Here is a 14,911-nt window from a genome sequence, read left to right as displayed (position 1 = left end):
TATTTGATACTTAATACTGGCTACCTAATCCGTTTCGATACTTTACAGACCAGAACTTCCAGGCCCTGACTCTCCTTCGCATGTTCAAAATCTCTATTCTAAGTGTTGTGGAATTTGAATGCTAACACATAAGCCCCACATAAGTCTTCGCTTTGTATTTACCTAAAGTCTTTCAATGTTTTATCTAAAAGAATATCTAAATATTTGCATTAAAGTAAATATTTTCTTCGCCTCACATAACATAAGTACAAAGCAAAAGGTCATTTTCTTAGTTTTTTTGGGAGTTTCTAAACATCGAGTGGAAATGGCGACAACGACCAGCGACCAGATAAATTTGGGTTATCGAGTTTTTTCTCTTTCTCCAACGTAGAGTGTCTCTCCTTATCATTTGAATATATCATATTGAAAAGTAAGCTCACCCCTGTCTCATTTATTTAGAGCCACGTGCCCTTTGCATAAAACAACCATTTCAACGCATTTGGAGCTTGATTATGGTGTCAATTTCTATCCTTTTGTATCATCAGCATCAAAATAATTAGCGGCACAAAATGTTTTGAAAATAGTTTGAGAAGCTTTGTATTTCATCATCAGATTGTTATTTATGTCGAAATTAGTGATTTTGTTAGCATAGACAATAGAATAATTGATTAGATTCATATCTCTAAAATTGGCATTCCCATTTTTTCCTACTGATAAGTTCTATCTATTCATACTAAAGACATCTAGTTCAGCATAATTAAAATATTTGGTGTGACAAAACTTACAGACATCAAACTTAATGACCCTGTCAATATTGTCAAATAGTGTCACCTAGTCAAACAAATGACTGGTTACTTCAAAAGTCACTTTTTAGTATTCTGAGGACCTGATTTAGGCATTTTCTCTACGGTGGAGAGAGCAGTTAAACTCGATAACCCAAATTTATCTGGTCGCCGGTCGTGGTCGCTGGTCGTGGTCGCCATTTCTGGTCGATGTTTAGAAACTCCCCTTCAAAACGCTACAAAACAAAAAGTTGCAATTTTTTTAACACCAAATTTTCAGATTAAGTCGAATTGAACATGTTGATTATTTCAAAGGTGTTTTCAAACAATTTTGAGGTATATACAGTAAATATTAAGTATTAGGTAGTAAGTATTAAGTAGTAGGTATTAGGCGTTTTAGCCCTGCCCATTTTACTAATCATTCCTGATAGCCTTCCCTTATATGGCTATAAATTTGTTTCCACATATTGTCATTATTTTACAATCCAGGAATAACCAAAAAATAATAACAAGGCCCTTTCATTAATAATTTCCAGACACAAATGAAGGCTAGACGTTTCAATTTGACTTGATTTCCATTAATGAAATTTCTGTGAAACAGGGCCGGGCGTTCCTTGTGTCTCGCAATAGTTTTTTTGACCAAGTACCAAATAAATATTTTCGATACCACATGGTGATTTTCTAGTTTCCAGAAATAATATATAAAATTTCATAACCTCCTTAAACTTTTAAAACTGGATTGGAACTTTGATACAGGTTGTTCCTAGTACAGAAAGAAAAGAAGGAAATCAAACCTTAGAAAGTAAGGGGTCGCTCAAAATTTCACTTTTGAGCGGAATGATCAAGTTTTTCGCTCTTTCGAAATCTACCCTGGTGCAAAGGACTCGTTTTGTTCCCACTTTGGACATTTTCTACTTACCTGAGACAAAAGTATACGGATAAAATATAATCTTAATGTACCCTAAAAGGATGAAAGTTTTAATTAAATGTTGTGAATATGCGAAGATATCACATATCAGGCTACCCCTAACATTGCATTCATTGGTGTTCGAAGTTTTGCGGTGAGTGTTCTACTGCATACAGAAATCCTTACCTATATGAATACTATGGTCTATGTTTGTCTTCTACTTGATTGCTTTCCCCTCCATTAATTACCAAGTTAAAGTGACCAATAGAAGTGTATATTTCAGTTGAATCCCTTCAATCGATTCGCCGTCTGTCAACTATCTTATCTATTTGGCAAAATAAAATCCACTTATGTCACTGGTAATTCATTCACACAAGATTATCGGAAAGATCAAAGAAATAAGTACTGATGATAAGATTGACATCTGTTTTGTATTCAAGATGTCTATTCAATAAACATCAACCTGATGCAATAAAACGAATTACACAATTGGTCGATAAGGATGATGGAGGAATGATGAATCGCCAATTGTACTCCAAAATTTGCGTTTACTAGTACTTATCAAATATTACCTGATCCTGCTATAGTAGTCAAAGTGTCACTAATTAAAGTATCGAGACGAAACACTATACTTTAATTAGGGTCACCCTGTAGTAGTCAAAGTGTCACTATTGTCACTATTGAAGAATTTTTGAATATTAAGAGTATTAACTAATTAATTTTAACTTGTCATAAAAAAGTTTCTCCAACTACCTTATCGGCCCTTTTTACGCCAGCTCTAATTTAACGCCGGTCCCTTTTACGCCGGCCCTTATTCCACCACAGCCTGATTTTGGGCTTACGCCAATTAGGACCGTAAATAACGCCAAAACTTGTGAAAATCTCTATTCAGGCTTCAAAACATTAAGCCGTATTGACTGAAATTTAAATTAAAATGTCATCTGTTGTATTAAACTGTTGAAATCCATTGAAAATCATTGCTTTTCGTGAAGTTTTGGATATAGAGTAAAAAAATGGATCGTTTTCATTCTTTACATGCCTAAAATCTTTTAAATTGAGAAAAAATTAACGCCACTTCTAGGTAAAAATTGCAAAAAAGTTTTTGCACCGGCCCTTATTTCGCCACGGGCCTAAAAACAACACCAATAAGGGCCGGCATAAAAAGGGCCGATAAGGTATATGTATGATTTAATTGTAGAAAAGTGATCACAATATGAGAAAAGTGACAATTTTAGCCTCATCCCCATTAGTGTCTGTATCCCAGCTGGCACACAACGTTGTTTCAACGTTCACCTAACGTAATATGGACGTTATGAACATTAGATAAACGTTGAAACAACGTTGTGTGGCAGCTGGTTAATGAAAACTTTGTTTGATTAGAGTTGAATTTTAAAGGATTTAAAACCACTTATTTCCGACACTTGTGCTGATCGGGTCGTGTAGTTTGCAAACCATAGCAATATAGAAGATTGAATTTATAAACATGAATATATAAAATTTACCACAAGATTTTTTTAAATTTGAGAATAGAAAAAACGCTAAATTGAATCCCTCGTCCGAAATGCAACGCAAATTTCAGGATATAATTACTTTCCTTTGCGTGGGAAAAGTTAAAGATTCTTCTCTAATCTTTGGCTTCATTTCATCAGTCTCGCAACACGCAACACTTTTCTCTAGCCTCTTCCTAGTTAGCGAGCACCTCATCAAAAACCGGGTTCTTAATGAGTTCCATTTTGAGAATTTTTGAAAAATAGAAGCCTTACAAGTACTTTGACGCAAAACCGATTTTTTTGCTACTGCAAGAGCTTCGAAAGGTCAAAGTGACGTTAAAAAATCGATTGTTTGGAGTCCGAAAACGTAACCTGGGCTCAAAACATTCGAAAAAGTCACAAAGTGGAATAGACGTTAATTGCGTAGAAAAAACGCAGGTGACGTCTGGTATAAGCGACTTCCTAGTCCAAGGATGCAAAAACTTTCAAATCGACAGTCAACAGTGTAGATGCTCTTCAACCCAATACACATTCCTCTCACCGTGAATAGTTTCGAATTCTGTGAGAAACTAAAACTTTAAAAGCATTCAGGAACGTGTCGGTATATATTAAAATTATCCCACAATAAAAAGATTGTATAACTATTTCCATACAGATTGATGTACATCTTAAGAAAATTTCAAAATATTCGTGGTCAAAAGTATCAATGATAACTTTTCTCGTGACCTTCCTTTATCAAGAAGTATCACGAAGGTAGTTCCTTTTGGTTACTGCACACAATACATAAAACACACAAGCAAAATCCTACTTTAATACAAGGTATGAATTTTTCGCAATGAAATCGTTCGACCTGATAATATCAGCAGGTCTATTCTTAAAACTATTTTGTATAATTTGTATACGTAATTATCATCATGATAACGAGTGCAATTTCCAAAGCGACTGGGTCCTAATGTTTTTGTTCATGATTGATGCTGTTGATGCTTGATTTTGGTGCGATTGTTTTGGTTTAGCCAAATACGTACTCAAAAGCTCATCTGATATTCATCCCAAATCTGGATGAAAAATTAAAGTAGGTGTGCCAACCTGGGTAGATTTTCTTACAGAGCCATGACCTTTTAAAGTGTGTACACATGCCAGTGTGGAGTATTAATATTATCTTTATTGCATAGGTGGTTACAGAAGGTTGTAAAAATGACCCTAAAATGATCAGTGAGGAATTTTTCACATAAAATAGAATAATAAACAAAGGAAACGAACGCTACATGTCCTTAATTTCGAATACCTTCTAAATAACCCCTTACCCCTGAGATAAATCTCACACAAGGTCACTGAGACAGGGATGTACGTATTAGCTCAATTGTGGAAGATCAAAAAAGCAACGAGTACGACCATCAGCTTTCCAAATTTTAAAATTGCAACAGTCTGGTCAAAATGAATACACACAGTGTCATATAGAAATGAAAGGAAAATAAAATGACCCTGCATGATCTGTAAAAAATATATAGTTACTGTATTTCTTTAGCTACTAAAACGGATGAGACCATGTAGGTCTTTAGTTGATAAATAATTATATGATGTTATTGATAAATCTACAAAATACACGTTTAAAATACATAAAAAGAAAAATTTTGTTATAAAATACCACAATTTTTAAATTGAAAACACACATTGCATTACTTACAACATTACAGTATAAATTGTAGTTTTTAAATGGACGGCAGGGAAACAAAAAGGTTACTAAAAGTCTAAGGAATCCTACTGCGTTTAATTTATTACTAAATTGAGCCACTGGTATAAAATAAGAATAAGAAAACGGCAGGTCCAAAATGCATGAAACATAATGCATATTGCATAATGCATAATGCATAATATTTGAGAATTCATCCATTTTCTTTCTCAGCCCAGAGCAAAAAGAGTTTCTTAAGAACTAGATTCGATTCTAAAAATCATGAAAAATATATATGACAGCCAAGATCCAGGCAAAAGTATCAGTTCTTGTGAAAAAAGTCGCCAAATGCATATTATTTTTCAGATTATTTCATTCTAGCGAGGATAAACATTAGATTAATTTCGCGCAGGGGACGATACTTTGGCAAATTTTGGTAGGGGTCCCACGAGGCTTGGGAAAAAGGGGTGCTTAACTCACTAAAAAAGGAATTTTGATCAAAGATTTGTGTCATTTTTAAGTTTGTATGGCATTAGCTTTTTGTGGGGACGTACAATCGTCACTCAATTTGTATTTGCAGTACCAATAAAGCGCTTGAATACCAAAAACAATAAATTCGATGAAAGTGACAACACTACATCCCATTGCAAGTCCTAAACTTCCTCCAATAGTACCTGAGAAAGAAAAATACAAACAATTATAAGCTAGTGGATATTGTTAACAACAAAAGACTCTTAAAGACCTCCCAGGTCTAGCATAATCGAGTTTATGTATTTGCACTTTTGAGGACGGTAAAGTGACTGAAGTGATTTGGGAAAACCCACAATTCTGACCCGCAAAATCGAGGACGGTAAAAGTACTGATTTACCGTCGTCCTCAGTTGGTCATGATCTAGTCAAATCAGAACCTTACCGTCTCCGTCGCTGAAAAGCACACATACATAAACTCGGTATGAAATGAATAGGGTATAGACTCCCTAACTCCCTGCTCCACCAACAACCACCAGATGAATATTAACTTAATTAACCCTTAGACCATATTAGAGACGCGCATATGCGTTCAAAACAAGCCAAAATACTGAGTCTCAGACTTTAGGTCATAGCTCTTGACCACTCGATTTAAAGGGGCATAAACCGAATGTTTTTAGAAAGAGTGTACAAATAGCTTTCTAATATGGTACCAAAACCATCTTCTAAATCATAAGCTACAAGCTTTTATGGCAGTTTAGAGTTTTAAGTTTCAAAAGAAAAATTAAAAAAATTTCAACTTTTTCAAAAAAAAAACGCACTCAAAGGGTTAAGAAGATATGCTGCGGACTGTCAAAAGGAGCGTTTGATTTGATTTCGGTGCTACATTATTTTTGACCCTGATGTAATCATTAACTCAAATGTGAAAAAATTAAACGAATACAAGAATGAATAGATCAGAAAAAGACTTTGCATTATAAGCAGGCACAATTTTCCATATTAAAGTTACAAATATAAATAGTTTAATACTCACTCAATACAGAGATCCAGTTTTGAGCAGGTGACATGGTTTCTTTCAAGTAGACGATATCAGAGAATGTGACATCAATTCCAAATACATTTTTACTACGAGAAAAAAAACAAATACAGTGAAGTATCAATAACTCGAACCTCTATAACTCGAATGTCTCCTTAACTCGAACAAGTCTCATGGTCACTTACAGTTTACACTGCGTTATAAACGTTACTCTATTACTCGAGCAAATTAGTGTCTTCCGTGCGTTTCCGAGCCGGGGTGTTCGAGTTACGGAGTTTCAACTGTATTAAAAATTGATTTTTGATTTAATCAGTTCTTATTAGACAATACTAAGAAGAAGTATTTTGCCGAGTTTTATGAGGATGTAAAAAAAACTGAAGCACGTGGATGCTCATATCTTTTTGATTCAGAAAGTAAGAAGGTTAGAATCGTGTTTGGTAAGCGATGAGTCATCATAACATCAACTTACTTTATGAAGGCGTATCCTTCATCTATGGTTTTATTGTGTTTTTGTTTCAGCATTTTGTAAACTTTTGAGTTTCCCATAGCTGTTTGACCAGTTGAGATTCCATACTTGGTGACCAAACATTGCCGGGGACATTGGACTCTGCATGTATGTAGCATTTGTTGGAGATTTCCTGATTAGGAAGAACGCATAAGTAAAATTCATTATAAATATCTTTGTATCAAAATGTTTCTAGACTTCTGCCTATCCTCTAGCGAAAATAGTTCCTTATAGGAAGTATATCTATAAAGGTCTGCGATTAAGACTAAAATATTCCTTTTACTTCACACGCTTTATGTTAGAAAATTTTAATGGCAAAAAGATCTCCGAAAATTCTCAACTATTGTTGGTCATACAGTAAGTAAGTTGGGCTCTTCCAGAAAAAATTCGTTCATGGGGGGTGGAGGATATATTATTTTGTCTTTGATCTACCCCTGGACATTTCGATTTTTCACCCCCTGGACACGTGTTTCACCCCTGGACAAGCATCGAATTGACCCCCTGGACACAAATATTTACCCCTGGACAATATATCCTCCACCCCCCATGAATGGTTTTTTTCTGGAAGAGCCCGTTTTACATGTATTATACATGTATTAAATGCCTTTGATAATATTTTTCTATTTAGTCGGGAATGAGCCTCAGGGAAAAAGAAAGATTTTTTATATCCTATTTTTTTAAACACTACAAAGACATTTGGAGGTGCTTACCAAGCATTTGTTCGACACATTGGATTTGATTGTATTTGCAAGTCTTGTTTTTATCCTCTGTAAATAAAAGAGAAAAATATTGCAAATTTAGTATAAGATTTTAAACCTTTTCTCAAGACAAGGGAAATGAGGCTCAGTGAGGATGGAAATTAATCAAATGAGTTTCATTTCCAAACGAGTTGAACTTTTTGAAATCTATTTCAATCCAAATTTTCAAAATTTTACTCATTTGCGGTAAAAGCCCATCCACAAAATTTCAGGCTATTGATTTCACCGTAGACCAAACTTTTCAGGGGTGTTAAAAATCCTGGAAAGCAAAATAATTATTATTATTTTGGTTTCAACACATCTCGACTAAGAGTTTTTGAGAGAGTTGAGCTAAGTTGAGCAGATGGATCAGAATTACCTAAATGGTTTGCGAACTCTTCAGAAACACAACCACATTTATCCATCATCTTTGACATGGTGCAGTCGACCGAGCACATCGATTGTGAGTATGGGACAATTTTCTTGACCAGATTGTAGTTTTTGGAAGCGCAAGCTGAAGCATATGGTGATTCTAATAACTCCCACTAAAAAGCCAAAGGAAATGATTGATTATATATACTGGTTGTGAATGAATGATATGAAAATGACACCCTTGTCTCAATTCAATATCCTATTAGAACAATTCTAACCAAGGAAGTATGTGACCATAAATGTTAGAATGGTTCTTTCTTTCTACATGCAGAATGGGACGTGTATGATAATGATTGCAAAGGAATATCTCTGTTATTATATTCATTGAGAAAGGCACACGAGCTTACTATGACTTCATTTGAAAGCATATTTACGTAAGATCATGAACGGAAACCTCAAGGATGAAAATTAAGAATATGTTACCTGTCTGTAATCAATATGTATATAATTCATTGATCCGGGACTGATGGGGACTCTTCTGGCAATTGCAGATTCAAACGGCTCTCCAAAGGGATGAACGAAAACTTGTAATCCAGTAAATGGAACATTACTGACCAACAGATCTTCTTCGTCAATGTTCAAATATAATCTCAAACCGGCTCCTTCTCCAGCTTCGTTTGCATAGAGACGATTCATTTCCAAGTAGATGGAGTTGAATTGATAACACAAACCATAGTGGGCAGAAATGACTTCTGTAAATTCATCCTTATTGCATTCTCGGTCCTTAAACATACATGGTCTTGGTGCTATATCTTTTAAAACGGAATCTTCCATAATCTCACCAAATGTGTATTCAAAGTGTTTCAAAAGATCACCCATTTTTGTTAACCCGTTCGCTTTCAGCTCTTCCAAAACCTTATTACTTTTATTGGCGTTGAAATGACCTTCTCGTAAGTCCTGGTAAAATGAGACAATTTCCTCTACACTTGAATTGTACCCTGCTTTTTCAATTTTCCTCTTAGAGACAGCGTTTATATTACAAATAGTTACAGTTGGAAATTCAACCTTATCATTGCTTAATACTTCTTCAATACTTGTGTGAGATTTAAAGTTATAATATTCTTCGATGACACCATAGAAAAGCACAATGCTGAGAGCTGTTGCACCCAGGACCATCAATAACCAAAAGATTCGAAGAAAACCACGCTCGTCAAAGATGTAATGAAAACCATCAAAACTGCAACTTGAATACAAATCTTTCCATTTTGTCTTTAATTTCTCCTTTGCTTTTTGTCCCTCCATTTTGTGGGAGTTGTCGATCAGGAACGCTGATTTCTAAGAAAAAAGAACAGTAACTCATTAGATTTTCCTTTCCAATGTCTAGAAAGTGTATAACGTAATCTTTTCTAACCCCTAAGAGAATTAAATCCCCGAAATAATTTGATTTTCTGAATCAGGAACATCAGAAATGAATAGACCTTTTATTAAAATTCCGTCACGAACACCCGGGGGGGCTTAGGCAAGTGAAGGATACGCGTATGTACCGCCCTTAAGGGTGCCTTTTTGGGACCTTAAAGTCCCTGTAAGGGTTGGAAAAAAATTAAATTTCAGTCCCACTAAGGGTCGGAAAAACAGAAAAATACTTTTTGCTCTTTGAAAGAACAAAATTTGGTCAAATTAGTCCCAATAAGGGTCGAAAAAATCGCAGAATTTTCCTATTTTTTCTCCTTTTTAGTCCCACTAAGGATTCAAGGGTCGAAAGTCGGGCGACACATACCCGTCAGATCGTAACCTTAGTACCCTCCCCTGCACGAACATCACTTGCCTCGTATCCAAACAATTACCAATTTTTATGAATAGGAAGTAGCTTTAATAAAATCCGCTGGGAGGGCAATGAAAATTATATTTCTTTTTCAGGCAACACCACCTTTTTCAGTAAATTAATGTTATTTTGATAGAATTTTTTTTGACTGATATATCAAAACTGGAAAAGGAACCTAAATCAGAAAGCTAAAGTGACGGTGTTGTTGGAAAAGTGCGATGGAAAATTCGAGTTAAAGGCACTCTATCGTAGTTATAGAACACATTTATTTGGTAAAGATATAGCGGTAGTTTTTGTCTTGCTTTAGGGTTTAAAGATAAGAGGTCGAATATATTTACCACTACTAGATAGACTTTACGCTTTCTATATACTTATGTAACCGAAAGTGGATATAACATCAAAAAAAATATTTAACAGAATTTGTGGTTTAAGCTCGAACGCAGATAACGTGCTATACAAAAGCATGTTGGTTAAAGATACTTTGGAAATAATAAAGTTTAAAGAGACATGATATGCCATTATCCATTGTACCTAGTACTTCGCATAACATCTACACTAGTTTAAAGCCTTCTTTAGAAATTGAAAATTTCAAAAAAAATTGACAAGTTGCAAGACCAAAAGGAGGATAAGACTAAGGCAATCCACCAATTGTCCAAAATATCGTCCCCGCGGTAGAAAATTCTCCGACCAATTTTTGTTCCCACTGAAAATAATCAAAATATTATGCTATTTTTCCGATCCCCACTGGATTTTCTGTCGAAAACAAAAGAATTGAAACCCTCATCAAGTTTCAGTCCGTTATTTTTATTCCCACTGAATGAAAAAATCCTACGGAGTCTGTGAGAAGGGGGTGTGATAAACCTTTCAAGTCACAAAAAGGTTAATTCTTGCAGCGAATTCACTCGTTTTTAATCTCATACACGTTTTTTAAAGAAGATAAGAATACATAAAAATTAAGAACATTTTAAGGCTTTGTGTACTCTAAAACACCCGATTTCCTAAGAAATTAGACCAAAGGCCGGGGAAAATTTTCGTCGGGGAAAATATTCGTCATTTGTCCAAAATTTCGTCACTTTTCCCCGACGAAGTTTTCCCCGATAAGGGATGCATTCTATTTTATGGCTGTCTCCGTCTAGGAAAAGCATATACCTTCATTTTAAAAATCGTTCTGTCCAAAAGAAGTTCTTGACCGTACGCCATGACTTCAATTCTTTTCAATTTCAAGTAAAGATTTTGTGAATAGTAAAACTTTTGGATAAGCTAAAGAATTCCATATAATTTTCCACTTGTAAATTTTGTTTGCTAAAGTGTGCAATATTTCCAACAGTAAATGTAGTTTGTTAAAGGTTAAGCCTAGATCAACGCATTTTTGACATTTGCAACATTTATCAAACTTATTTCTTTTAAATTTTCCTTACTGATGTAATTGTGTAAATCTTGCCTATCTATCTATAAATCATAAACTAACTTGAAATAAATGAATTAAGAATAACATCACCTTCATTGAATAATCAATGAAAATATAACGTAAAACTTTGATTGAGGAAATATCGTTACCGGCGCCTCTGATTGAGGGATGGTTCTTCAAAGTTTAAATTGCAGACTTGTATACATATACCTCCAAAACACGTTTTTATAAGAAAAAAACTATATAAGACATAAGGCTTTGGTGGCCAAAATGTTAAGAACGGTTAAGAACATTCTAAGGCTTTGCGGACTCTAAAACACCGTATTTCTTAAGAAAATGGACAAAAATACTCAAAAAAATAAGAACGTATGTATCTACGACTCATAAATGAATAATCTAACGTTCCTCAGAATCCCCCCTGACTACATATATAAGGACCCGACCATAAACTTAAATCCCCCCCTTAGATTTGTGAATTACATACACTTGTACCCCATCAGGCGATGACCCTTACCCTAACCCTTATTCTTAGGTCAACCACAACGCAACACTTCAATAGCCAAGTAAAGATTTGAATTTTAATAGCGTTTGAAATTTGTACGAGTTCCAATTCCACAGTTCATTTCGAAATGATTGAAAAATCATAAAAGTTATAACCTTTTATTGTTGTAAGAGCAATTAACGCAAAGGAGGATGGGATTGCAACTCGTACAAACGAATAAATTTGTACAGATTTGTTACTATTTTTAGATTCGTCGCGCTGTGCTATTATATCAAAGCTTATTTATCGCTAAAACTTAATTGCAACAATCAGTTAGCACAAAGAAATATGACCGCACCGTGCTCATCAACTCTTTTAAACAGGCATTTTAATGATGCTTTTACCCTTTCTAAAAGTAGCAATAAAACCTCATTACAGCGTGCAATTAAGATTTTCTCTAATGGCCAACACGTCACTTTAAAATTGATACTTATCATTATCGTAATTATTTTTCAGCGTGATCGATATAATTAACTAGTAATTGTGATATTAAAAGAGGATAGTCCTTCGAATCCAACATAACTCTAGAATCCTACTTTTATGCAGGGTGTCCTGAGGAAAAGAACTTAGATCAAAACATGTCGTTGTCATTAAGTAAAAATATTTTGTGTCTCAACTTTCAGACATCAAATTTTATTCATGCTTTACTCCATCGCTTGGAGATGGAAAACCAGAACTAAAACCCACAACCAAAAAAAAAACTAGCTTCACTTAACCCTATTATTATCAGGCTTTTTCTGATTTTGTATTCTCAAGGGGGGGTGTTTTCCACCAGCCTTGCATAACTTTTGATCTATAAAAGATATGGACTTGAAATTTGGCAGAAATGTTCTCTACCATAAAAGGAGTTCATAGAAGAAAATTTGGGTTGATGACGTTATCATAAAGGTGGTGACGTCATCACAAACTGATACATTTATCGCTGACCATTGAAAAAGTAATATTCAATAAAATAGCAATTAAAGTTGAACGAATGGAGATTTTTCAATTCTGTTTTGAATTTCTAAAAGCCAAAATAAATATCTTTAACATATTCGCCGGTTTTAAACATACTAATAAAATTGACCTTTAAAATCCATGTAGAAAATGAGTAAATTTTTTCAAAAAACAATGACGTCATTTTTGATGACGTCAGCAGTTTTTGAAAATTTTTTAAATATTTTTTAGAATTTATTGTTGATACCTAAAACCTGTCAAAATTTGAAGTCAGTTGGATGACTAGATCAAAAGTTATGCTAAATTTAAGATTTTTGGATTTTACAGGGTTTTAGCTGGATTTTATGATATGCCTGTACAAAAAAGTGATAAAACCTGATCTGGTCGGTGTATAATTGTAAAATTTGGTATACATGCTGCTAATAGGATTATATTAAAAGTCAAGAACTATCAGAGTGTTAAAAAAAATTTTCAGTGAGCTATTAGCAAAAGAGTGCCAGCCTGGTGGAAAACACCCCCCCTGATAAAAATAGGGTTAAGGCACAGTCAATATAAAAAGCCCTGGTCTGGAAAGCTTGTGTTTCTTTCTTTTGTTAACAGTTAGAGCTTGAGTTCACAAATCGATTTATTCTGCAAACTTTTTGATCATGTGATTAGAAATTAGACCAATCCCAAGGGGAGAATTTGGTAACGTGATCAAAAAGTATGCAAATATCGCAACTTTATTTATAACAAAAGGAAAATTTGACAAAAAAGCTAAAAACAATACATTGCTCGACCAGAGTTTTTTTACATGACTATGCTTAAGGCGATACATCTAAGTCCTTCGGGCTCCCCATCATTGAGTTCGGATAGTTAGTAAACTACTTCAATGTGTGGTTCTTTTTATGAAACTTAGTGTTCAAAAAATTGACCGTTACCGTTTTTCTAGTATATTTGCTCAGAATCCATATTTCACGCAATACCAAACACTTGTTGATAAAATACTCTAATCCTCAAAGTTAATCAAACAAAACTTAATCATTATTAATTTTCCGTTGATTTCATTTCAGATAAAGTAATACAAAATCTATAATTTCATGTTAATTATATCAAGGATTTATTATACACTGGATATACAAGTAACAGATTTTTGCCGATTTCTCACGTGTACTAGCTATGTCCGCAGTAATGATATTATTGTTCACTCTCCTTTCCTTATTAAATGATTTTTCGAAGCATTTTTATTGCATTTCTTATTGAAAATCACTCATCCAATTCCCAAAAGAGACTTAAAACTTTCCTGTGAGAGTCAAATTCTTCCACTTAATTGCTAATTATAAGTCGTTATGACGTTTCAAGCTGTGAGAAAGATGCAAAAGACGTGTTGTGTATAAGAAATTTAACGTTGACACCGGAAATTTTCAAACTTCAACCTAAAAAAAAAACCACCTTGCCACCACGTGCCTCCAAAGGATTTTCATACCACAGTGGAGCCAAGACACTCAAGTCTTATGTATGTTAATTTCAGCTCTTCTGGGGACAGTCTTGGAAAGATATTTCCAATTGAAATTTTCGTGTCACTATAAGCATTTTGTCTGAATTTCTTGTCTAATGATGTTTTTCTCACATTACATTCCACAAATGTATCCAGCTCGGAATGCTAGCCTTATTTTCAAACTTTTTTTCTGCAAATGTACGAAAAGAAAGAGCTAGAGAACTTTTTAAAAATAAGACTGATAAACATTTTTAAAAATCAGACATCTTCGAGCCGCCATGACAGTTGTCCTTTGCGGACAAAGCTAGAACATCAATTTTTTTCTGGAACAATGAAAATACAATGTTCGCTCTCCATCGTTTTATGAGTCGCTTATCCAGTGTATAATAAATCTTTGATTATATCAGCATTAACGTTTTAAAAACTGAAGGCGGCATTGTGATTCATCCATGGTATATAGGATTAATTTCCGAGGTATTTTTCCCCAGGGGAAGGTTACTTGGGTAAAAAGCGGTATGGTGCCGCTGTTCGGGTTATCTTTATTCACCTCCATAAGTCACAGGTAGGGCCACAAAAAACGCAAGAATAGAAAAAATCAGTCCCTCGTAGGGTACTTTTTTAAAGGTAATGTGAGCAAAGAAAAAGTTGACAATTAAGCTAAAACAATACATTGCCAGACCGGTTTTTTTATAATGAGTACAGTATGCTGAAATAATCAAAATATGTATTTTTACATACTTGCTTTTTTCCGGCATAATTAGACACAATTAAGCGAGGAAATGA

The 14,911-nt window shown here is 34.3% G+C and overlaps 1 protein-coding gene across 1 annotated transcript; it reads right to left on the bottom strand.

The window, feature by feature from the left end:
• Positions 1-4,648: 4,648 nt before the first annotated feature.
• LOC136798001 (acid-sensing ion channel 5-like) lies at positions 4,649-11,001 on the bottom strand. Its single transcript, XM_067054594.1, has 7 exons — positions 10,916-11,001; positions 8,428-9,279; positions 7,952-8,117; positions 7,546-7,602; positions 6,800-6,968; positions 6,328-6,419; positions 4,649-5,501 (listed from the first exon to the last, which is right to left on the bottom strand). The coding sequence occupies exons 1-7, from the start codon at positions 10,964-10,966 to the stop codon at positions 5,344-5,346; spliced, it is 1,545 nt and encodes a 514-aa protein (XP_066910695.1). The 5' UTR covers positions 10,967-11,001; the 3' UTR covers positions 4,649-5,343.
• Between the last annotated feature and the right edge of the window lie 3,910 nt (positions 11,002-14,911).

The sequence above is a fragment of the Clytia hemisphaerica genome, unplaced genomic scaffold (genome assembly GCF_902728285.1).
Source record: "Clytia hemisphaerica strain Z4C2 unplaced genomic scaffold, Clytia hemisphaerica genome assembly, whole genome shotgun sequence".
Lineage (NCBI taxonomy): Eukaryota > Metazoa > Cnidaria > Hydrozoa > Leptothecata > Clytiidae > Clytia > Clytia hemisphaerica.
This window is presented reverse-complemented; position numbering and strand designations above follow the sequence as displayed.